Genomic DNA, 25,437 nt, shown 5'->3' on the forward strand with positions numbered 1-25,437 from the left:
TTTTTTTTTTTTTTACAAATAAATTTGCTTTATTTTGAAATACTTTTTCTTTGTTTTTTTTTGTTAGTAAATTTTCTAAATAAGTAATTTCTCTCCTTCACTGATGTGCGCTGCTGAGGCAGCACTGATGGGCTGCACTTATGGGCACTGATGAGGTGGCACCTATGGGCACTGATAAGGCGGCACTTATGGGCACTGATTAGGTGACACTGATGAGGAGGCACTAATATGCCGCACTGATAGGTGACACTGATACGTGGCACTGATGAGCACTGATAGGCGCACTGGTGGGCACTGATAAGCGGCACTGATTGACATTGATGGGTGGCACTGATGGGCATTGATGCTCGGCAATGCTGGGCATTGATGGGCAGCACTGACTGGCATCACTAATGGACACTAATTGCTGGCACTGGTGGGCACTGACTGCTGGCACTTTTGACCAAAAATATGTAGAAGAATACATATTGGCCTAAACTGATAAAGAAATTTTTATTTTTTATATTTATTATAGCAAACGTAACATATATTTAACATATTTATTTTTTATTTTTTTATAGCGCAAAAAAATTAAAACCGCAGAGGTGATCAAATACTACCAAAAGAAAGCTCTATTTGTGTGAAAAATAGGACATCAATTTTGTTTTGGTACAACAACGTCAGTTAAAGCGACGCATTGCTGTTTCGCAAAAAATGCCTTGGTCATTAAGGGGGAAAATTCTTCCTGTCCTTAAAGCGGGGGTTCACCCTGAAAATGTTTTTTTCTTGATCTACAATACAAACGAGCATACTAGCGTCAGCTAAAGTATGCCTATTTTTTTTTTTTTTTTTGAGCTGTACTTACGGTTTAATCCGTTACTTTTCGTTTCAGACTCCGGCCGGGAAATGGGCGTTCCTATGAAGAGGGGTACTTGATTGACGTCCAGCTATGGCGTGTCATGCCTTCCGAAAAAAGCCGTAATAGGACGCCGACATATACGGTGCCTGCGCAGTCAGCTTCTAGTCTGATGCGCAGGCGCCGTGAAGAGCCGAGTCCTACTCCGGCTATTTTCGGAACGTGGGACGCGACATAGCTGGCCGTCAATCATGTTCCACTCTTCATAGGAACGCCCATTCCTCGGGGGTGTTTGAAACAAAACTTACGGATTAAACCGTAAGTACAGCGCATAAAAAAAAAAAAGGCATACTTTAGCTGATGCTAGTGTGCTAGTTTGGATGGTCCAAAGTTGTCTTTTTGGGTGAACCTCCGCTTTAAGTGGTTAATAAGTGATGGCACACCCATGCGTCTGCTAAAGTGCAGCATGTGTCTCTGCATGTTTGGAAAGCGTGCAATTCTGCGCACATTTCCAATACGCAGCAATATGAACCTAGCTTTACTTGAAATTTTTGTTGACATATATTTTGATTGATGTTTATATTTAAGTTTATTGTGCAGACACTGGCTATAGTCACCACTGTTTTCGGTATTCCTTGTTTTATGGCAGATTCGGCCCCCGTTCAGATATTGTGTTGCGGAAATGAGTGTTTCCGATTGCATTTTGGAAAGCGCGACCTACAAGCGTTTCCGTTCGTTGTGGATAGGAAAGCCCACTCACTTTAATGGGCTGCCCTAAGTGTGTTTGTCACTCAAAAGAAGCTCCTGATCCTGGTTGACAAGCTTAGCTTAAACACACGTTTAAATTAGAATTGCCTTACATTTGGGGTGCCGTTAAGAATAATGCGTCCAAATGCACGTTTAATTGTGATTTAGAAGCGCAGGCAGAATTGTGGTAATTCTGCCTGCAATTCCAAATGACCTAATGTGCACAGATTCTGGTTGAAGAATGAATCTTTGTACATTTCCTATTAGGATGAATATATAAGGGCTGAGCACGTGGTGTGTATAGCAGCAGGCGACAAGACCCTGTGGAAGCTATAGCAGTGCTGGGACTGAAAGCAGCTGCTTGGCCATTGGCTGGCGTCAGGTGGGCGGGCTGGCATGTTATGAATAGTTAATAGGCTTTGTCCCAGCTGAGGCTTCAGTTGGAGGAAGAGAGGGATCTGAGCTGTCCTTGCTGGTAAATACTTTTACACTATTAACTTTTGAAGTGACTATTTATAAACACATCATCACTATTGCCTTTATTATACTATATCACAATGTGTTACCATTGCTTTAGAAATGTATCTTTTCTTTTGTCCATGTATAGAGTCTCCAGCATGATCTGCTCCATAAGGCTTGCTGGATCGTGAGCTTCTATGGGGGAATTTACTAAAACTTGAGCAGCTGTGCACAATAACCAATCAGCTGCTAGCTTCTGCTTGCTCAACTAAGCTTTGATAATGAAAGGGACAAGCAGATTGGTTGCAGCTGCTCCAGTCTTAGTAAATTCCCCTCTATTTGTCCTTTTAAGATCATTAATAATTAAGGAAGTTTATGCAAACAGGAAAAGTGCTTTAAAACAGAAATATTGTATGTTTGGGGGAGGGGGGTTGCTTGCTATAAATTTTTTATCGTTATAACCTGAGACATCAAAAACTGTAAGGATTCATAAGCACAGGATTGTACGAGGCTATGTATGCGCTGCTGGGCATTCTGGCTGTCACAGTAGAAGAAGAATGTGCGCACAGTCTCATTGATCGCACACAAAGAGAGCCTGAAATCACAATCCCAGGCTGCTGCTCTATGTGCTGCCACCTGCACCGTAGCCTTTTGGTGACACTAACGATGACTTACTTTGTTACAGATCCTTGGGACCCTCCTGCCACAGACTAAAAGAAGATGGCCATCGAAATCTGACCCTTTTCTCGCTTTACCAACACCGTGCGCAGTGTAAGTGAAACATTTCATTACATTACCATGCTAGTCCTCCTGGAAAAAGTGCAGGTGGCCAGCTGCTGGTAGCAGTCAGGTGGCATAACACCCACACTGGCATTTTCAGAATTTGGAAAGAATTTCATCCAGATGTGTCCAGGAACAGTAAGAATATGGGGGAGTTCATTGCGATCAAATGATGAGATCTATTAAAGGAGGGGGTCATCTTCTATCATATATAGAGGTTCCTTTGTTATATACGAGTCCAGGGTATCTGATGTTTAAAGCTGGCCACACTGGTAGAGTCAATAAGTATGATAATGCCAACAGAGACTTGATGAATGTCATTTGAAAGTATTTAAAAATTCAGTTTGTTCTTAATATTCGATTTTGGAATGAATGAATGAAATTTCCCAAACAAAAACCACATATATTCTAATTGTTCTTGCGCACAGGCAACAAAAAATGCTTTTTAGGCTTTCCGTTGTTGTTGTTGTTTTTTTTTTTTTTTTTAACTGATCAAAATGCAATGTATTACTTTTAATTATATTAAATAAATGCTTTGGGCCAGATCCACAAAGAACTTACGGCAGCGTATCTATGGATACGCCGCGTAAGTTCTACGATGCGCCGTCGTATCTTTGTTTTGTATCTACAAAACAAGATACGCCTGAATGTGGGCTAGATCCGACTGACGTACGTCTTAGTACGCCGTCGCATCTTAGGTGCATATTTACGCTGGTTGCTAGGTGGCGCTTCCATTGATTTCGGCGTAGAGTATGCAAATTAGCTAGATACGCCGATTCTCAAATGTACGTTCCGCCCGGCGCATTTTTTTACATCGTTTACGTAAGGCTTTTTTCGGGGGAACGTTACCCCGGCCTCTATGAGGTGTGCGCAATGTTAGGTATGGACATCGGGACAGCGTTGAATTTTCCATCGTTTGCGAATAGGGCTTTGCGTAAGTTACGTTCACGTCGAAAGCATAGACTATTTGCGACGTGATTTTGCGCATGCGCACTGGGATACGTCCACGGACGGCGCATGTGCCGTTCGTAAAAAGTGTCAATTACGTGGGGTCATACCAGATTACCATACAACACGCCCACTCCAAACCTACTTTGAATTACGCGGGGTTACGCCGGCAGATTCACGTTACGCCGGCCCGCACATGGGAGCAAGTTCTTTGAGGATACCCTAGGAGCAACTCTGATTTACGGCGGCGTAGCGCATATGAGATGCGCTACGCCCGCCTAAATATACGCCCGTTTTTGTGGATCTGCCCCTTGTTTATATCTGTAAGAAAAATACAAAAATCTGCATTGAGCTTTGTTTACATACCTGTAAAAAAAATGCATATACATTTTTTTAATAAAAGATCTGAATGCAGCAGCATTGATTTCAATGGAGCCGTTCACACAAGTGCGTAAACTTGAGCTGCTTGCAGATCCGTAACATCTGTGTCTAAGAACATGCATTTTACATGCTTACGAGTATTAATGCAGGCATATGCGTCTTTGTGCGTTTAAACGCGTCTATGTGCATGTATTTTACCGATCATTGCGCTGGAAACTTTCCCCTATAAAACACATGGGTAATAACATTAGTAAAAATTTTACAGCCCTGTGAATGAGGCCTTACTGGTCAGTATTTTATGCGCAAATATGTGCATAAATCACAACTTACCTAATTAGTAGATTACTGTATGACTAGAAGAATTTTTACGTATAATCGCACACACTATATGGAACTTCCTGTCAGGAAGATCCAGCGTTCGTGCATCAGCACTGTTTAAGGACCCTAAGGCTGGATTCACACCTATGCATTTTTGGTGCTTTTTGCGGATTTGCACTACAGAACGTGTTCCATAGAAAACAATGTTAAATGGACTGTAGTGCAAATCTGCAAAATGCAAAAAGCACTAAAACTGCATAGGTGTGAATCCAGCCTTAAAAATTAATTTGTTTAAGAAAAATTTCCTATACTGCCTTTTCAAATTTTCCCATCACTGCGGCCAAAAAACGATTGTCGATTTGACTGCACTAACAATTAGAGAATTTAAAGGACTATTGGAAAGCTACAAAACTCTACTAGCGTATGGGAAGCTTTATGTTAACAGATAACGTAAGTGGAAGAAAGGCTTTGAAGTGTTGCAGAGCTTCTATCCACATCCGCTTCCTCCAGGCTAATAGAAGCAGAGGGGAGATATGTCTAAACTTGCCCAACTGCTTTGACATAAGTAGCCTGTAATTACAGAGTCCCCCCCCTCTCCCACAGTCTCTGCCTGTAGCTGGGCCGCTCCTGGGGGTGAAAGGGTTAACCCTGGGCCGCAGTGCTGTTTAATGTGCCGCCTGGTGTACAGCAGGAAATGACAATGACTGTTTTGTGTGTTTAGCTGCTGAGGAGTGTACATTGTGAGTCTCTAGGGACTGTTTATTAACTTCACATAGTTTAATAATTAATGAAGTTGGGACCTTTGTCCTACTACTAGGGCAGTTCAAAGCCAAGCCGCCACATTCATTGCAATAAACTAAAGGGATTTTCTCTTGGATAAAGAACTATACTTTAGCCTTTGTCTAGGCACCCCCTTAAAATTGTTCTTGGCTTTAAAAACTATTTTTCTTTGTCAGCAGATAGTCTTAATGCCTCCCAGCTTGATTGTTTTATTGCATCTCTTTGACAAATCGTTTGTGCTGGGAAAAAAAATTTAGCAAGTTTTTTGGGCTGAACCTTGTACAATACAGTACTGATAGCAAATATTACCCAAAGCTTTGATTGTGCCGTGAGGCTAGGTTCACACTGCTGCAAATTCAAAATCGCGGTAAAATCGGCCGCGATTTAAGAGACATCTGTGCAGGGTTCAATGTAAATCGCGGCCCGAAATCGCAAAAAGTAGTACAGGAACTACTTTTTGAAATCAGTGCAGCGCCGCACCGATTAGGACAGTGCCATTGCCGACAATTGCCGGCAAATGCCGCCGATTTGAGATGCGATTTGACATGTCAAATCGCATCTCAAATCGTACCAAATCGTACCCAGTGTGAACCAGGGCTAAAACAATGAATTTTTATGCCTGCTATTATGTTTTTTATTTGTTTTGTTTTTATTTTTTTCGTTTTATATGAGATAAAAAGTACCTTGATTAAACAACATGTACTTAAAATGATAAAAAGGAGCAGAAGAATGTAATGTACACACGTAATAAATGCTTTTACATTATATGCAAGATTCATTTTCAAATAAATGTTTTTACATTATATGCAAGATTCATTTTCAAACCATTAAAAACCACTGGAAAACAACATTAATATGCACAAAAAATACATTTTATTTTATTTAGGTACAGTATATGCAAATTTCATTTCATGTAAGCTATGTGAAATGGTTTTCACTGGAAATGCGCAATCAGTTTGATTGCTGAACGGTTTACTCTGTAAAGTCATGTTGTCATTGCAGAGAATTAGAAACAGACATAATGTATTTAGTGCCCTGATAATATAGCAGTAAGCTGTCCAGAGTATAAACAGCTTATGTTATCCTGCAATTATTGCAGCTGTGCTAAAGTGAGAAAATGAACCCAGTTTAGAGACCTTGGGGTTGATTTACTAAAACCGTAGAGTGCAAAGTATGGTGCAGCTCTGCATAGAAACCAGCTTTAGATTGTTCAATTAAAGCGGAGTTCCACCCAAAAGTGGAACTTTTGCTCATCTGATTCCCCCCCCCCCTCCAGTGCCACATTTGGCACCTTTCGGGGGGGGGGGGAGAGAGAGAGGGGATACCTGTCTTTCACACCCACTTTCGGGAGCCTGCGCCGCGTAGGCTGGCCACCTCATCCCTTTAAACCTGAACACACACGAATTACACAGGTTCTGGGGCTAATTTAATGCAGATAAGGCACCAATTGAGTTTAATTACCACCTTAATCAGCCACAGAACCTGTGTAATTAATATGTGTTCAGGTTTAAAAGAATGAGGTGGCAAAAGGAGAGAGAAGCAGAGCATCGCGCATGCGCAGTAAGGTTACACTGCCGGGTTCCCTTACCCACAATGGTGGCGGCAGCACCCGACAGCTGATGGGAACATCAGCTGTGGGTGCCGACATCAATGGACTGCAGGACAGTTAAGTGTCCTATTATTAAAGTCAGCAGCTGCAGTATGTGTAGATGCTAGCTTTTAATTTTTGAAGCGGTGGGCGGACCTCCTCTTTAAGCTTTGACAAAAAAATAAACTGTTTGGTTTATATGCAGAGCTGCACTAGATTTCGCACTCTCCAGTTTTAGTAAATATACCCTTGTCGCTAAACCGTTATTTTTACAAAAAATCGACCTAGAAGATTACTTGCGCATCTATCATATTTTATGCTAATTTACTTCTAAAAGCCTTCCCTGTGTGGACATCTAAAAGCTCAAAGACTGCCATCTTGGATATGACTTCAGCAGACTCAATTGATACTCTATAGCCGTGGTGCCCAACACGTGGCCAGTGTGCTGCATGTGGCCCACCGGCTATTTGCTTGCAGGTCATGGGCTAGTGGGCATCATAAAGAAAGCAGGGTCTGCACTTGAGGCCCTCTATAGCAGGGGTCTCCACATTTTTTAAACAAAGGGCCAGTTTATTGTCCTTCAGAGTTTAAGAGGCTGGACTTTGGTCATCAGGAGTGGACATTTTCCTAGCATCAGTGGGGGTAAACATCGCAACATTTGGTATTGGGGGGAGAATTGTGGTCACGATAGTTGGGAAGAAAGGTAACTTGTTATTGATGTCAGTTGGCAGAATAGTGTGTCGTGTCAATGGGAGGAACAGTGCCTCAAGGGCTGGATAAAGGCAGGCAAAGGGCCACAACTGGCCCCCAGGGCACAGTTTGGAGACCAGTGCTTTTATAGCTTTCCAGTTGACCACCACTGCCCTACAGTATTGCCCTTCACAGCTCCCCACAGCAGCTACGTAAAAGTTTATATAGGAGAGGAGGAGCTGTGGCAACCCAACAGTAATTAGTCACTCTCAGCAGAGAAGTGGGTTCTGACATGTCAAAAGGAAGAGCGCTGTGCTAGGAAATTGACTCTTATAAGTAGCCAAATATAAAAAAAAAAATCCATAAAAAAAACATTTATAGAAAAGAAAACACTGCAAGTAAATGTTTAAAATGCTTAATTTATTAGGGCTTTTATCTGCAATTGTTAAAACTGATGATAAAGTTTCTTTAATCTTTGTTCTATGTTATATTCAGCAGCATAAAGCTCCTCATACTATGTGTTAGGGGTTGGCTGTGCTGTATAACTTACTCTATATGTGCTTGATGTATACCCAGCCAGTTATAGACCTCCATGGCAAGGTCTTGTATCTGACAGACAGCCTTCAGTGGCTGATTCAAAATACTTCTCTTGCATTGCAAACAGTTAAGCAAAGTGCCTTTCCAGATTACTAGTTTACTGACAACGGGCAGTTGGGTGGACTGGTGCTCTAGGGCCACAGTAAAAAAAAAAAACAGTAAAAAAGAAGAAAAAAAAGCATCTGAAATACATCCGGAAAGGCACTAAAAATGCACCGGACCGTGCCAAAAAACGCGCATTCAAAAACACATCCGGAACGTATCTGGAGTGCGTTTTTGTGGCGTGAACCATCCCTAAAGGAATAGGAATACACTGACATGGGGCAGAAACTTGATCTTTTATCGATTATTAGTGAAATCATATCTTTTCCCATTGTTGGTGACCAATTAGTTTCAAGAAATAATTTATTTAAAATAATGAACATTTCACTGGTCTTGCAGAAATTAGAATTTTAATCAATTCGCTGCTTGACTGGTTGTTCGCTGCTTGACTGGTTGTTGTCTGTTATGTGGATATTGCTGGTTTGGTTTCTTGTTATAATTCCACATTTGTTACTGTAACAGAGTTGTTGATAAAGAGTCAAATGCTTCGTATAGCATCTTGGCAAATCAGTCAGGCTACATTCACACTTGAGCTGAGCATTTTCAGGCAGTTTTTTCAAGTGTTTTTTATTTAGATGTTTTTGCTGTGGCCAATAGAAACCTGTGTGAGGTCTCGATTGATGCTAGAAAAGGAGAGGGGAGCTGCTGTTTGAGCTGAAAACGCTCTGAAAGAATGCTCGAGCTGCATTTACACGCAGGCAGAATATCTGCAATTCTGCCCACAATTTCAAAACGCCCAGGTGTGAATGACAAATCGCACGATGCACATTTCAGATGCCATTCATTTGAATGGCACCTAAAATTGTGGTGTAGTTCTGCTACAATCATCATGCAATAAATCACGCTGCTGTGATAGCAAACCGATTTGCGTGCAGTTCTGGAGCTAATTTTGGGCGACATGCTTCGCATGGTGCGGTTTTCTACGATTTCAGCGCGACTTATTGTGGCAGAACAGCACTCTGTTTTTAGGTGACATTCAAATGAATGGAATCCGAAATGTACGTTGTGCGATTTGTCATTGACACCACACCTGGGCACTTTAAAATCAAGGGGGGAATCGCGGCTATTCTGCCTGTGATTCAATATGTCCATGTATGAATTCAGCCTCATTTATCACTGTTCAGGTGTTTTCCATTGAAGTCTATGTGGACAAAAACACTCTAATCTGCCCGAAAAGTAGCTCATGTATTTTTTAGAGCAACAGGCATTTTGCTACAGGTGACAAAACGCTCAAATGTGAACAGGGGCCATTTAAATTAAAGCGGAGGTCCCACAAAAAGTTTTTTATTAAAAGCCAGCAGCTACAAATACTGCAGCTGCTGACTTTTAATAAATGGACACTTGCCTGTCCAGCTCGCCCACAATGTCGGCAGCCGAAGCCGAGCAATCGCTCGTTTCTTGGCTGCCCCCACCGCCATCCTCGGTGAGGGAATCAGGAAGTGAAGCATTGTGGCTTCACTGCCCGGTTCACTACTGCGCATGGGCGAGCGGGGCGTCCTCACTGGTCCCTGCTGTCTCCTGGGACCAGTGTGTTTCCCAGAACACAGCGGGGGGTGATGCGAAGGGGCATGACTCCCATGGGAGTCTATTCCCAGAAGTGGGTGCAAATACCTGTATTATACAGGTATCTGCTCCCCCCTGAAAGGTGCCAAACGTGACACCAGAGGGGGGAGGGTTCCGAAAAGTGGAGGTTCACTTTTTGTGTGGCTCTCCGCTTTAATGTGATTTTGTTTGTTGCGTGTTGAGCCTAGAGCTGAAAAACACTCAAGTGTGAACGGGGTCTCAGTTGAATTCATTGGTAAGCATCATGGTGCCGTTACAAAGCATGCTGGAAGCGCCTTTTAATTCCTATGCAGCAGGAACAGAAAGACCCAAAGCATTTATTTATTTTTAATTTTTAGAGGACTGGAAAAACATATATACCAGCCTGACAGCTGGCCATACACTTCTAGATAGATTTCTTTCATTCAGAATAATAAAAAAATAACAAATACTTCTATCCACACTACGAGTGGATGAATCTCCCCTGCTGGCTATTGTACTTTTCATCTGTTCTTATCTGTTCCGTACGCTTAGGCTCTGTTCAGGTGACAAATTTCCACCTGGCTCCTTCAATACTTCAATCAAAGGATGTCAGGCATTAGTGGCGCCGACAGGACCACCCACTGGTTGAAGTTCGAAGAGTTCATCAGGAACTGGTTGAAATTTGCTCAACATATTACCAGCTTTAGTATGCCTGTGATTTGCTCTACCCCATCACTGGCACACGGGAGATTGATTAGCTCAGTACATTTATATGTGGTGTTTAATGATGAGTGACTTGATTCATAAATCAGGGGAGATTCACATTAGTCCATGTATTTATCCAAGCTGTGCAGCATTATACAATTCATGAGACATGATTGCCTGGATTCCATATTAGTTTGATTCTATTAAGTAGAAACAGATCTTCAAACAGACTTCAATTCAGATATTTACGGATTGCGGACTCTCCTAATTCATTATTTATTAGTAATGTTTTCTGAAGTTGTTCTCTCACAAGCTGATAAGAGTGGAGAAAATCCATTCAACCATATGCTGGTGCAGAAACAGCCATTTGGCATCCCCAGAGTTAGAATAATGTGCCTTGCTGGTTGACAGACTTCATACAAATGCTGAGCTCCAAATAACAGAAAATAGATATATTGTAAACAGAGACTTGGGCCTACAGTTTCTTTGGTCAAGCACATGTCAGCAGGTGTAGTCTGCTTTCTCCCCTGCCGGTGGCGCGGTTTCACAGTGGCACTGCAGTTGGAGATAAAGTCAAGAAGAACATGGTTCCTCTATGGTTTCCTGGGTTACCAGGGAAAACGATCCAATTGCATGCTGCTGCCCCATGTGACTAGAGCAGCCATCTTGAGTCAGACAGAACCTGAATCTGAGGCCCTGGCTTCCAAGATTGACGTACATTTTGCAAGTTGGCAGAGTAGGAAAAAGTACCTCACCTTTTAAGGACAGTACTAGCATTAGGAAGAGGTTCGTGACGAGGAGGGAAAGCGTAGGGTTGCATCTTTGTTTACTATTTTTAGATATAACAAAGATTGATAAATTGAGTACATACAAGGATGGTGGTACAATATTCAAATAGCAATAAAGCTAAACATATTGATTTATGAACAGGATAAGTACATAACAATGTAAAAATGTAACTAGTAGAGCAACGAATAAACCAATAAAGTACTACATCAAAAGCATTAGAAAATTCCATCTGAAGTAAAAAAGTAACCTAGTGACTATTGGTTCATTTTGCAAGAGCAGTAATAAGGAGATCAAGCTAATAGGTATATATTAAAAACAGAAGAGATAAAGGGTATATAAGTACCGCACAATATTAAAAGTAAGGTATAAAACAAAAAATAAGAGTAGATAGAGAGAAAATGGTAGAACAAAGGGGGGGGGGGGTTTTGTAGGGTTGCATCTCTTCTGCACACTTTCCCGAATAGCCATTAGACAACCAGGCCGCATTCCCTCTCAACAGATGCTGTTAGTCTGGCTGAAGGCTGTTTTTTTTCACGTTACTGGAAACTGTTAGTGTACCAGATGGTTTGTTGTGAACTGTTGCTGCATTACTTCAATACAAGCCTTTTATTGCACCTGACTGCGTGAATTATTTCCTCTGCACACATGCTGCACCCACCTACACACTAGCCCACCTCCTCTTATCCTCGGTCTTTATTATTGACCCTCAAATACGATGAACAGCCAGCTTGAAGGTATAGGTGATGAATAGAGAAGGGTTAGTAATGTATTTGTATTATAGAGTACCTTGGGTTTTGGGGATCCCTTGGTGCTTTAATAATAATCCTAGTACACACTCAGGAGGAGCTGTTGTGCTAACTCTCTGACTTTAATACAGCGATCTCCCCTGCTATTCTATTGTGTTCTGATGGAGGGCGTCCCCCCACCAGAACACTTTGGAGCGTGAGCCAATCGGTAGACTTTTTTTAGTCCTGCGCCTTCGACGGAAGCAGGCCGCACAGCCAGCTTCTGTCAGACCGACTGCAGTACAAACGGGCCAAATGTTGGCCGGTTTCTATTGAACTGACAAATGTCGCCTGACATTCGGTCCGTATGTACGGGGCTTCAGGGTGCAGATGCCTTCTTCATGAACCTGGGGTGATTTTAGAAGCTAAGGTCATCCTAAAGGTTTGTACTGTACCGAATGAGTCGCTGACTAGGTCAAGCACACAGGGTGTGATTTTAGACTTTAGACTTTACTGACTGTATGCTCTACCCAGATTATTGACTCACTAGGTAATAAAGCCAGGATTAGGATGATGGCTCCAGGGCCTCCACCTTGTTAAAGTAACTCAGCAGTGGGAACTCATATTCATATCCTGAAAAGTTCACATTAAATTATGCAAAATACTATGTTATTAGTCAAGGGCTTTTTTTTTTTTTTCCCTGGCAGTTGGCGAGTTAATTAAATTGCTGAGTGACTGTTTACTTGTCTGTCTTTGTATCACCTGCATTTCCTGGCGGTGATGAATGACACATTTTGCATGCAATGTGCTAAAAAGAACAAGTATGTTTATTGTTTAACATGAACTGTTACATAATTGCATTAGGAAAATTAATTCAATAAAGAGATAATAAAACAAGCACATAGCTAAAATTAGCATTCCCTTTATGAAAGTTACTTAATGCTCACATTTAACGTTTAACTAGTTATATAGTAAGAGATTTTATATATCCGGTATGAAGCTATTGTTTTCCCTTACCAACAAATCCAATTCTTAATTGCCCTGAATCCTGGAAAAAGAACAGCTAATATCAACTGATATGTTTTTATTGGGAGTGTTTTGCTAAACATATAATTTATTCATAGCCTTAATCTAATTGAAATTCATTTTTTTTTGTCTTTCAGATTTAACTTCTAAAAAATTATCAAATAACAAAAAAATCAAAAATGTCTGTTAGCAATCACGAGAACCGCAAATCCCGTTCCAGCACAGGGTCTATGAACATCCATCTTTTCCACAAGCCTGGCCATGCTGACAGCCTTCTAACACAGCTGAACCTCCTTCGCAAACGGTGCCTTTTCACAGATGTAGTCTTGCTGGCAGGAACCAGAGGCTTCCCTTGCCATCGGGCTGTACTAGCTTCCAGCAGCCGTTACTTTGAGGCAATGTTCAGTGGTGGTCTAAAAGAAAGCCAAGATAGAGAAGTCAACTTCCATGATGCGCTGCATCCAGAGGTGCTGGAGTTGCTTCTGGATTATGCATACTCTGCAAGGATTATCCTCAATGAAGAGAACGCAGAGTCATTGCTTGAAGCAGGAGACATGCTACAATTCCATGATATTAGAGATGCAGCTGCAGAGTTCCTAGAGAAGAATCTACATGTAGGCAACTGCTTGAACATGTTGTTAATATCTGATGCACATTGCTGTGAAAGGTTGGTCGAATTATCCTGGCGAATGTGCCTATCCAATTTTGTGGAATTGTCAAAAACAGAAGACTTCCTCAGGTTACCAAAGCTAAAGCTGATGGAACTCGTCCTTAGTGAGGAACTGGAGGTGGAAGATGAAAGTTTAGTGTATGAAGCTGTGATGGGTTGGATAAAGTATGATTTGTGCCTCCGTTTTGATGATCTACCAGACCTATTGCGCTGTGTTAGGTTAGCTCTTCTTCCAGAGCAGTATTTGCGAAGTCTAGCCACAGAGAGCTTAGTGGTTCAAAATAAGGTGGCAAAAGTAATTGTTGAAGAAGCAACGCAGTGCAGGAACAAGATTCTGCAGAATGATGGCTTAGTAACTGGGTTTTGTGCTCGCCCTCGAAAAGTCAGCCAGGCCCTGCTGCTGTTAGGTGGACAAACCTTTATGTGTGATAAAATCTATGTGATGGACCCAAAGACCACTGAAATAATACCTAAAACTGACATTCCTAGTCCACGTAAAGAATGTAGTGCATGTGCAATTGGATGCAAGGTTTATGTTACCGGAGGAAAAGGGGCAGAAAACGGTGCATCGAAGGATGTCTGGGTGTATGATACATTACACGATGAATGGTCTAAGGCAGGACCCATGCTTGTTGCTCGGTTTGGACATGGATCAGCAGAACTAGATAACTGCTTGTATGTGGTTGGAGGACACACGGCAATCACAGGAGCTTTTCCAGCATCCCCTTCAGTCTCCCTAAAGCAAGTGGAACATTATGATCCCCATGGTGACAAATGGAGCTTAGTAGCTCCTCTTCGAGAAGGGGTCAGTAATGCTGCAGTTGTAGGAGCAAAGATGAAACTTTTTGTTTTTGGAGGTACCAGCGTCAACCGTGAAAAACTCCCCAAGGTTCAATGTTTTGATCCACTCGAAAACAGATGGACAGTTCCTGCTACCTGCCCCCAGCCCTGGCGGTACACTGGAGCTGCTGTTTTAGGCAATCATGTCATCGTTGTGGGAGGTGACACAGAGTTCTCTGCAAGTTCAGCCTACCGTTTTAACAGTGAGACTTATCAGTGGTGCAGATTTGGAGACATTTCTTCAAAGAGGATTAGCTGCCGTGCAGTTGCCTCTGGCAATAGACTCTATGTAGTGGGTGGGTACTCTGGATCCCAGAGGGGAAAGACTTTGGACTGTTATGACCCTTCGAGCGATACATGGAGTAGTGTGACCACAGTGCCCTATTCTCTGATCCCAACAGCCTTTGTCAGTACATGGAAATATCTCTCTGCTTGAACCAGAAGGTAAATACTCATTTATAACATAACTTTAACCAGGGTACTAAATACATGTAAGGAGACATCAGATAGAACTACCCTAGAAATGTATGGAAATATGCCTCTTTAAAAGGAGAAGGGATTTGGGGTACCAGTAATTGCCATTAAACAGCATCTTTCAGGTATGGGGAGGACTCCGTTTTCTTTGACCAGTGTGACAGTGCTGGTACTGGTGTTTGGCTTCTCAGGCACCCAGCTCTGTGCATAGTGCCATAGAGATGAGAAGATAGTCCTCAATCTTTTGAAAGCCCACAAGAGTCACAGACAGCTTATGCAGGACTTAATTCCTTTATTCCCTACATCTGAACAGACCAGTGCAGAAGTAAAGGAAAGGTATGTAGAAACAGCTGGTGGGGTTGCCATTAAAGCAAAGTGTTTTAACTACCTGTTGGCTTGGTAATTGGGTGTTCTGAGTCATCAAAACAAACATAATGCTTTCAAGGACTACCGGTTGGGTCATTTGTTTACAGACCAGCCATCTAATGTGGCCATTATCCCACTTATTTGACATTTTTGGGAAATCTTATTTGTATTAAAATCTAACATGGTACCAATATGTACTACCGCTATAAAAGAAGCTGACACCCAACTGCCATCTTTGAAATAACACTTCTTCTTCTGAAAACACTATAAAATGCAGTTATGCCGCGTACACACAGTCAGAATTTCCGACAAGAAAAGTCAGATGTGAGCTTTTGGTCGGAAATTCCGACCGTGTGTATGCTCCATCGAACTTTTCCTGTCGGAATTTCCGCCAACAAAAATTTGAGAGCTGGTTCTCAAATTTTCTGACGCGCAAAATTCCGAAGCATGCTCGGAAACAATTCGGCGCAAGCTCGGAAACAATTCGGCGCATACTCGGAAGCATTGAACTTCTTTGTTTTCTCGGCTCGTCGTTGTGTTGTACGTGACCGCGCTCTTGACGGTCAAAACTTCAGAGAACTTTTGCGTGACCGTGTGTATGCAAGCCAAGCTTTTCTAGGCATTGCGGTGCGGCTCAGGTGCGAATTCAGGCCCATTACCTTCTATGGGCACGCATCTAATTCGCAGATGTGTTCATTTCTCTTCAGGATTTCTCTCATTCACCTCAATACACTTCCCCCCCCTCCCCCTCCCCTCTCCCAGGTCTCCAAATTCGCAGCTAAAACGGAGCTGATCTGCTGAACAGTTCTCTTATCTCTCTGCAGAGATAAGAGAGATGAAATTCGCACTGCACAAGTGCGAATACGGCATTGGGGCCTACAAAAACTCCTTCATGTCAACAATGCCCTTTTAAAGTATAACAAAAGGCCAAACTTTTTTTCTTTTTTTTTTCTTCATTTTGTATAGAGCAAAGGTAGAGTATACTTCCTGTCCCATAACCAAAACAGGGCATGAGAAGCAATCCCTTCAGAGTAAGAGAACACCAGGTTGTCGCCGGGGTCACCATAATTATTTTCACCATGGGAAGATTTTCCCCCTTATTAGTGTTCTGGTGACAACCTAAAATTAGGGATTTTATTTTGCTTTCACTCTCAGTGATAATGGTACACAGGACAAACAGGCACACAGACAGTGATAAAAATGTGATGTGTTCTAATCGCTCCCCAGTCTACCCAAAACGATCCCAAAAATACTTGCCTCTAGATACACTTTAAGTCCACATGAAAAATACCACCATTAGAATGTTAATTAACCTTGCAGCAGAGAACTGATCAATGAATGAGCAATTGTGTGTGTTCCTAGTTCTCAGACCTGATGTCAAACTGAAAAATTAGTATTGGATTTCTTGTCCTATTAAATGACACATCCTGAGGCTGCAAAACTTGCTCTGAGCATCTAAGCTCCAAAACTTCTGGTTAGGAAAGGGTTATGATGAAATCATGGTCTAGTAATTTCCAATGTCTGTGTCTAGTCCCGGTAAGACCAGGACGCATTTTTTTATGTTGAACATAGATGGGTTGTATGATTGATCGATGGGATGGGGTCTTGGCGTATATGATTGATTGTATCTGAAGCATCTGCTGTGAAGCTAGTGGTTGAAATGTACTTTGTTTTATAAATGCTAACTTCTTCTTTTCTGTAGCTTTGATTTAATATCTTCCAGCACACTGAGGCCCCTGTACACACGACCGAGTTTCTCGGCAGAATTCAGCCAGAAACTCGATGGGAGCCATATTTTGCCGAGAAACTCGGTCGTGTGTACACTTTTGGCCGAGGAAACCGACGAGGAACTCGTCGGGCCAAATGGAGAACATGTTCTCTATTTCCTCGTTAGTCAATGAGGAAACTTGGCTCGCCGAGATCCTCGGCGGCATCACAAGGAACTCGACGAGCAAAACGATGTGTTTTGCTCGTCGAGTTTCTCGGACGTGTGTACGGGGCCTCACAAATTCCTTTTATTCTCAATGCTGTTGGCAGATGTGTGTCTAACTTTGTATCTTCTGTCTTTTGCAATTTTTTGTAACTGTCAATGCGCTGCCCACCTAGGGGAATTATTGGTAATAAGTTAGTTTTTGATTTCTCTGAATCACAGATCTGAAGAGACTGGTGTGTGTGTGGTTGTATTGTTTCATCAGTGCCTTTACACCTGGTTCACACTAGAACGTTGTGCAATCTGTGCGTGTTTCCCACTTTGTGTTCAAAATACGCTGCCCTTGTGATCTGCAGCAGGTGTCAATGCAATGTTAATAACACCCCAAACGCAGGTTGCAAACGCATGGTACAAAAGTACCATGCGATCTGATTGCAGTGCCTTTCCAAAAGTAGTGCATGCACTACTTTGGTGCGATTTTTTTTTTTTTTTTTTTTTTTTTTTTTTGCCCATTCAGAATGAATGAGCGCAAATTGCACAGCACTGAGTCATATGTGAATTGCACAGGAATGTGGTATGTATTCCTGTGCGATTCATAGATGATTCATAGTGTGAACCTAGTGGTTGTAAGTAACTGCTAGAATTTGTGTACCGTTGTGTTCGCTGTAATTGCAGTGGTTGGCTGACAGAGAATGAAGTGGCCAATCTGATTGCATGCAGGTATCAGCCACAGAGAGGGACAGATCTCATTGCCAGCAACAGGGATGTGTGTATATACAGTATGTGTGGTCAATGGGAAAGGTGACTACATTAGGATACCAGTTTACAGGAAAGCATGGGGATTCTCGAAAGCCTGGGGGAATCACCTAGATGTTACAAAATCATTAGAGTGCACCAGATTGTATGTGAGATTTGCATCTGCCTGTGTGTGTGTGTGTGTGTGTGCGTGAGTCTTCCTCCCCCTGGTGGTCAGAGATTGTGACCATGGGGTCTCAAACCCTCCAGCTGTTGCGAAACTACAAGTCCCATTAAGGAATTGCAAGGCTGACAGTTACAAGCATGACTCTCACAGGCAGAGACATGATGGGACCTGTAGTTTTGCAACAGCTGGAAGGCCGCCAGTTTGAGACCCCTGGTACACTATCTCTATAAGTTGTTTTGCCTGGTTTATATAACCTACAACTGCTATTGGCAGCAGTGTGTGGTCTGAGAAGCCTGTGTGCCAATCTGAGCACAGAGTGTAATGATAAAAAGTGTCTCACAGTGTGTGCGTGTTGTTTATGGTTGCTACTTGTATCTAAATTGGGGAACGTTCGGGTTCTGGTGATAATCAACCAGTCTGCTTTGTTCCTAGATGGTGATACATTGTACATCATCCAGCCCCCTTTGTCCCTGTACCTTCAGGACCCAAATCTGTCTTTAGCATAAGGCTTGCTATTAGTAGAGAAAATAGTACGCATTCCCAATCCCAACCCACAGAGAAAGGCACTGCACCGTAGCCATTCTTAAGGGCAACCCTATGCATCAGCAAATGTGGCGATCTTATTTGCATGCGCCAAACCTAAAAGTGCCACAGCACCACAGTGCAGCACAATTTAAAAAAAAAAGGATCAGGGACTTCTTTCTCCTTGTTTCTGCATGGAGGGCAGTCCATTGAAATGAATAGGCTGCCCTACCCATAGAATGCAGCCTCACAGGACTGTACATAGCCTGAGGCCTCGTACACACGACCGAGCTCCTCGGCAAAAACCAGCAAGAACCTTGCTGGGAGATATTTTTTGGCCAAGGAAACCAGTCGTGTGTACACTTTCGTCGAGGAAACTGTCGAGAAACTCGTCGAGCCAAAAAGAGAGCATGTTCTCTATTTCCTTGATGGAAATGGAGAAAATTGGCTTGACGAGTTTCTCGATGGCTTCACAAGGAACTCGACGAGGAAAACAATGTGTTTCGCCCGTCGAGTTTCTCGGTCGTGTGTACGAGGCCTAACAATGACTTGGTCTTTTGGCTTTTGGCCTGAATGGGACTTCTTTTTTTTAAAAAAATCAATCGAGTATGAATATGGGCATGTTATGTTATTCAAGGTTTAGTTTGATTTGTTTTTACCTAGTTCTCCAAAATCATGAATCGGAGATATTTGAAAAAAAATTGCAAAAATGTATCATTCTGTAGCCAATGAGACCAAATAGAGTTTTACAGCTGTGTTTTTTTTGGGACAAATATCTTTTTTTTATTTTATTTTTTATCAAAGGTATTCACTGTAAATAGAATATATCTGTGTCAGTGAAGGGATTATTATGTTGTATTGTGTGTCTCGCTTTAAGGCAAATGACAGACTTGAAAGCTGCTAGGAAATTTCAGCTGATCATTTTTCAGGACATGTGAAATATTTGAGCTCTTGTAACAACACGTGAAATGCCTTAAGGCTGTGGTATGTTTAGACATCAAAGTTCAAAGAAAATCACAGTTCCCTTTTTACATTGTGGATTGATGGTATACAAATTAGAGGAAAAACATGTGTGTGTACGTGTGCTGGAAAATCCTCCCAAAAAAAAAGAAAGCTAGAAAGGTTCAGATCCTTTCAGGTTTGTGCTGAAAGCAATTTTCAGCCTGGCTGTTAACATTATGCCTTATTTTTTTTTTTTGCATCCTACTTTTTTAACCAAAATCAGATCTTAAGTACCAACAGGGTCATTCATTTAAAGCCCCTCTCTGTAATAAAGACACCCCCTACCTCCCTCTAACAGCTCACAGAGCTTCATGAGGGTCTATGGGCAGACAGATGTAAACGGACTTGTGTCTGTTTACACCCAAGTCCCTCCAGATCCACAAAAAAATGGAAAAGGACTGCATTCTTTTCTGTCTTTCTTGTACCTCCCAACTTTCTGAAATGGGAATGAGGGACACCCATAAGCAAAAGTATGTATTAATAGGACATGCCCCTTACAAGGAGAATTAATATGCACAATATGATTGGTTCAACCCACAAGTGTTTTTTTTTTTTTGTTTTTTTTTACCACTACTATTCCTTTATATTGGCTTTTGAAATGTAAAAATGCAGCAATTTAGAAATTGGATAACATGTTTAACACTGTAAAACTATTTTTGATAGACAAATAGTGCATTTTTAATACAGGTATATACATCAGACCAAAAAAGGGACAAATGAGAAGGGAAGAAGGACAGATGGACTTTGTTCCAAATCAGGGACAGTCCCTGGAAATCAGGGACAGTTGGGAGGTATGCTTTCTAGACTTAAATGTGATGAACTGGAGGTAGCCTGATGTAAACGGGCATAAGTCCATGTACATCTGGCTGCCCTTAGAGCCACCATGGGTCTGCCCCTGTCCGTGTAGAGACAAACTAAGGCTGGGTTAACACCTAATGTGAATGCGCCTCACAGCAGAGGTCCAGTGCCAGGTCAGGGCTCCGTGTCTGATTGGATACACAGAGCTGTGACTTGGCTCCAGTGCCCCAATAGGAAGCTTCTGACTGGGGGGGCACTCAATAGGAGGGAGGGGCCAGGAGCAGCAAAGAGACCCGAGAAGAGGAGGATTTGGGTTGATCTGTGTTAAACTGGGCTAGTAAGTATAGCATGTTTGTTATTAAAAAACAAAACAAAAAAAACAAGACTTTACAATCCCTTTTAAGCCTCCAGGGAATTTAAAAAAGTATCATGTATGGTGGAGCAATACTGGCACTGCACAAGGGCTGATTGCTTAATTATGCCTAGGTAAACAAAAGGAGATTTACTTAAGTCAGCCGTAGACGATTTAAATTTGGCTCCATCTATGGGCAAGCTGGTTATCGATCGACTTCGGTACAACCAGCCTGTCTGTTCCCCCCCCCCCCCCCCCCGTTTGATAGCCGCCAGCAGGGATGATTGTCTTCTGACGGTCGGAAAACCTCCCACTGTCAGAATACAAAAGCTCTGCAGGAGGGGTTGATGAGGGAATCAAGCAATTTTCTTTACTTGGTTTACTTGGAAATATAGAAAATTGCCTAATTTATGATCAGCCTTACCCTCTCCCTCCTGCTAGTCCCCACAGCCTCTTCTCCCACACGCTCCAGCCGTAGACCAAAGCAAAGTTCATAGCTCTATACGGGACATGGTGACGTCGAGGGACCGTTCACCGCCAGAGTGGGTGAGCACCATCTGTCAGGGAAGCAGAGAATTAGGTAAATGTAACAGTTTTTGTTTCTCCAATCTTTATGCAAAACTGACAATTAACCCCTGCAGTGCAGGCGCAGCCCAACTGCAAAGGTTCGTTTTTCATTTTCATAGAGGTGGGCTTTAAAATGAGTTTGAAGGACTGATGTATATTGCACACAAAGGACTTTGTATGTCATTTTGCTATTTACTTATTCCTACTTGGCAGTAATGTGTATTATGTTTATTTGCAGAGTATCCAGAATCCTTTCCCTGGTGAATGAGAACAGCGCCGTGATGGGAGTTTCCTGTAAATCAAGGTTGTTGCTAATGTTTGCCCGGAAACCAACAACGGCAACAGATGTCTATCTGTATTATCAGTGTTAAAAAGTGAAAACGCACCTCTACTCACCTGTTTCATGCATTAATGACTTGTACACTTCCTAGAACTTTGTCATTTTATATTAAAATGACTTTCTTGAGAGTGAATGTTAAAATTTTGAAATCTCTCACGGAACGGAAAAAATAACTGTTTTCCTAAGTACATTCCTATAAAGTCCGGGAAAACTTTATACAGCTGTGATGTTTTTGTTTTTTGTTTTTTTACATATTGAATTTTGAGAAGACAATTTTGTAGTAGTGATTTTTAAATGACCTCTTGTGAACCTAGTAAATAGTAAATTTTGAAGCACATAAGATATAATCCATCACCTTTTTTTACTTTCCAGGAACTTGGCTTAACTGACAAAAATACATTCCATTCAGAAATTAAAATAAAACTGACTCATGCAGGGAATAGAGCCTTCCTTCCCAGCACCTCGCTTGTTGTCCAGACTTTTAGTCTTAAGCTGGCCATTGATGGATTGATATTCGACCAGTTCAGAAGGAACAGGTTTAATTGAACAGTCTTGTTGGATCATTTTTGTTCGATTAGCGCTATATTATTGTATTCAGACAATAGAGAAGTTGCTGCTGTCAGAATAGAATAACCTAGCAGGGAGAATTCCTCCATCCACTTTGATTGTGTGGATGGAGGAATCAGTTCTGTTTTTTTTCAATCAGCCTGCCTCTCACATTGAACTTCCTTTATTTACTTCCCATTGGCTGGTTAAATATACCATTAAAATTGTGTTTTAATTTAGCTTGATAAGCACAAATAAAAACAATGATTCTTTTAGATATTCATAGCTTTTTGTGTCCTGTCCGCTCTGCCCATTTTATTTGAAGGAGTCTAATCAGCCCTCCCAGTTCTTATCTAGGACTAAAGAACAATTCACTTCTATCTTGTGGACATGGGGAGAAGAGTAGGTATTTTTAAGTTTAGCAAAGACAACTGGGCAGTGCTGACACCATTCCTTGCAATTTCAGTTTAGCAAATTTCATTAGCCCACAACAGGAACTAGGAGCTAGGTGCATTTCTGACAAAATCAACAGGAATTTTTCTGTACATGCAGGTGTTTATCCCAAAGGATAAAACATGGGGAAATGTGTAGTTTTTTTTTAATGCCCTTGCATACACCAGTTCAGCCTGTATAGATTCCTTGGAAACTTTAAGGACTCATTTAAGGGCATCACGTTGTCATAATCCAGTCTGTTTCTGCCCTCAGGAATCACAGGCGTTTGGGTACAGCTGTGGCCAGCAGCCTGTTTAAGTTAATGACAGGTTGACTGTGGTTGTACACATCTGAGCAGTTACATGCGTACAGGGATGGTTGAGTGGCATTGGACAAACAGTTTGTGTCCAGGGTTGGTCATATGTCCCCGTATGCATGGAACCATATGGATACACATACAACTTTGGTATCTATAAGCCTGTCATTGATTTGTACAGGCTGCTGGTTGCTACTCCTATGTGAATGAGCCTTCATACTAACATACTGTATGCCACTTTTACTTTTAGGATGTTGGATTTTTGAGTCATTAAGATTAATATTCAAACATGCTAGAAAACAAGGTAGACTGTATTCTTCTGGTTCAAAGTCAACAATTCCCTTTTTTAATTACTATTATGTGAAGGGGCCAAACAACTTTTTTTTGTATATCATGACTTCAGAATGGGCTCACTTTTCCTAGGGCTTGTAATAAGAGATTTTGCTCTTTATGCAGTAACACATGATGTGAAAATACATTTGTATTTTAGTAGTCATGGATAAGTAGACACACTAAAGCACAAAAGGAATTCTGTAGTGAGGTGAATATGTCGGAATATATAAATGTCTGGTTGTCACGCTGATCTTAGAGCTTTACTACATTACATCATGCACCTGAAACAAGCAGTTCTGACTTCACTGGCTGTAAAAGTGCGCATGTGCATTATTGTTGTGCGGTAATGCGCTGCAATGCACAATACATGAGTTGTGGTGCTTTTCGTTTGGAATGGCACCCGGATACACTAAGGCAACACAACTGTGTTGCATTGGCAGCCCAATTATTTTTAATGTGCTGCCCTAATGCAACACATGTTAGTTAACGCTTGGCAAAACTGTAAATAGTGATGTAGAATAATAAGGCCAAACAGCTGACATATTCAGAAGAAGGTTGGGAAGGCAACCTCTGGAATTCTCAGAACATTATGATTACTATTGTTACTTTTCTGTTTCAATAATTTGTAACAAGTAGCTAACATGCCATTGTTCTGCCCACGAAGGCATTGACAGAGGTACCAATAGTTAGCATACATAAATAAACAAAATGCATCAGTGTGAAAAAGAGAACTGATGTAGGTCTTATCATAATGCCCGGAAGGCCAAGGGATCCTGGGGAGTTTCCCTATAGCGGGGTATGAGCAATCACTATCGTTGCTTTTCAGTGCACATTTCATGAATTTGCACAATAACAACCAATTCAATAATTTTTTATTGTCTAGTATTTATATTGCATGTGATTGTTGCCATTTGATAGATATTTCATTGTGTGGCTTAAAAATACCTGGTATTTCTGCTAATTCTTTATCACAGTTGATAGGAGAATTATCAGACGTGTGGTCCGATAGTAGGGTTGATTTATTAAAGGAGTAGAACATGTTTACTAACAAGGTGAATTTAAGTGAAAATTCAATTCACAAAAAATATTTAATCATGTGCAAGGAAAACGTATTTGCTTGCTTGCACGTGATTGGGTAATTAAAGTCAGTACAGCTTCATTCCATTCACAAAGCTTAGTACAAATTCACTTTGCTATTCTTTTAGTAAATGAACTCCAAAGACTAGATGCATATATTCACTTTACTAAAAAAAGATGCAGAGATGTCAAATGTTCTTCTAATTATTTTTCAAATGAAAAGTTCCATTCTGACACAAACAAGGCAAGCAACAACATCTGACATATGTCATGTGAGGTCTGCTTTAGGGTTTGTGTCTATGGGCTTTTGTTTGTGTCAGATGGGTTTTGCATTCCCATACATGTCTAGGGCAATGCAAAACCCATACAGCAAACACCAGCCTACACTACAGGTTTGCTTAATGTCCTAAAAAAATAATAATTTTACAGAACATTGCATACTCTTACAAATCCTAGTCTACAATTCTGTTGGCTGACAAACTACCGTAATTAACAAGCTACCAAGAAATAAGCATTTAAATATTTGGTGTTTCTCATTGTGTGCATAGAAAAAGAAAATGTCTTTGTATATTTAATATTTCTTTCAGCCTGGAGCTGATATTTGTCAATAAAAAGAATGAAACTGTTTTATGTGTTCTTTGTCACCAGATTCTGTTGTATGGATTAAGGTTTTTAGACTAACAGCCCTATTTTTACCAACCCCTGATCACCTCCCTTAAACTGCAAATGCAGACTGACAGTGCTGTACACATGCTGTGGCCGTAATGCTTTGCTTTGCAGCTGATATTTGAGCCAATGGGACCGCTCTACAATGACCCTGCAACCATGTGTAATGCACATGGTTGTGGTGTGGTATTTAGAGGGTTAAAACACACAGTGAGGTTGCGATGTACCACATCCTCACTGCCTATCAACTGCCTCTGAGGACATAAGCATACCTATACTCCTTCCCCTGC

At 41.5% G+C, this 25,437-nt stretch overlaps 1 protein-coding gene across 1 annotated transcript; it reads left to right on the forward strand.

The window, feature by feature from the left end:
* The first annotated feature begins 1,952 nt into the window (after positions 1–1,952).
* LOC120913314 (ectoderm-neural cortex protein 1-like) lies at positions 1,953–25,108 on the forward strand. Its single transcript, XM_040323183.1, has 4 exons — positions 1,953–2,057; positions 2,727–2,812; positions 13,132–14,948; positions 21,676–25,108. The coding sequence occupies exon 3, from the start codon at positions 13,174–13,176 to the stop codon at positions 14,938–14,940; it is 1,767 nt and encodes a 588-aa protein (XP_040179117.1). The 5' UTR covers positions 1,953–2,057; positions 2,727–2,812; positions 13,132–13,173; the 3' UTR covers positions 14,941–14,948; positions 21,676–25,108.
* The last annotated feature ends 329 nt before the right edge of the window (positions 25,109–25,437 follow it).

This window comes from Rana temporaria, chromosome 1, assembly GCF_905171775.1.
Source record: "Rana temporaria chromosome 1, aRanTem1.1, whole genome shotgun sequence".
Taxonomy (NCBI): Eukaryota; Metazoa; Chordata; class Amphibia; order Anura; family Ranidae; genus Rana; species Rana temporaria.

Coding starts and splice junctions, on each gene's coding strand:
- LOC120913314 (XM_040323183.1), top strand. CDS start 13,174: ATGTCTGTTAGCAATCACGAGAACCGCAAATCCCGTTCCAGCACAGGG.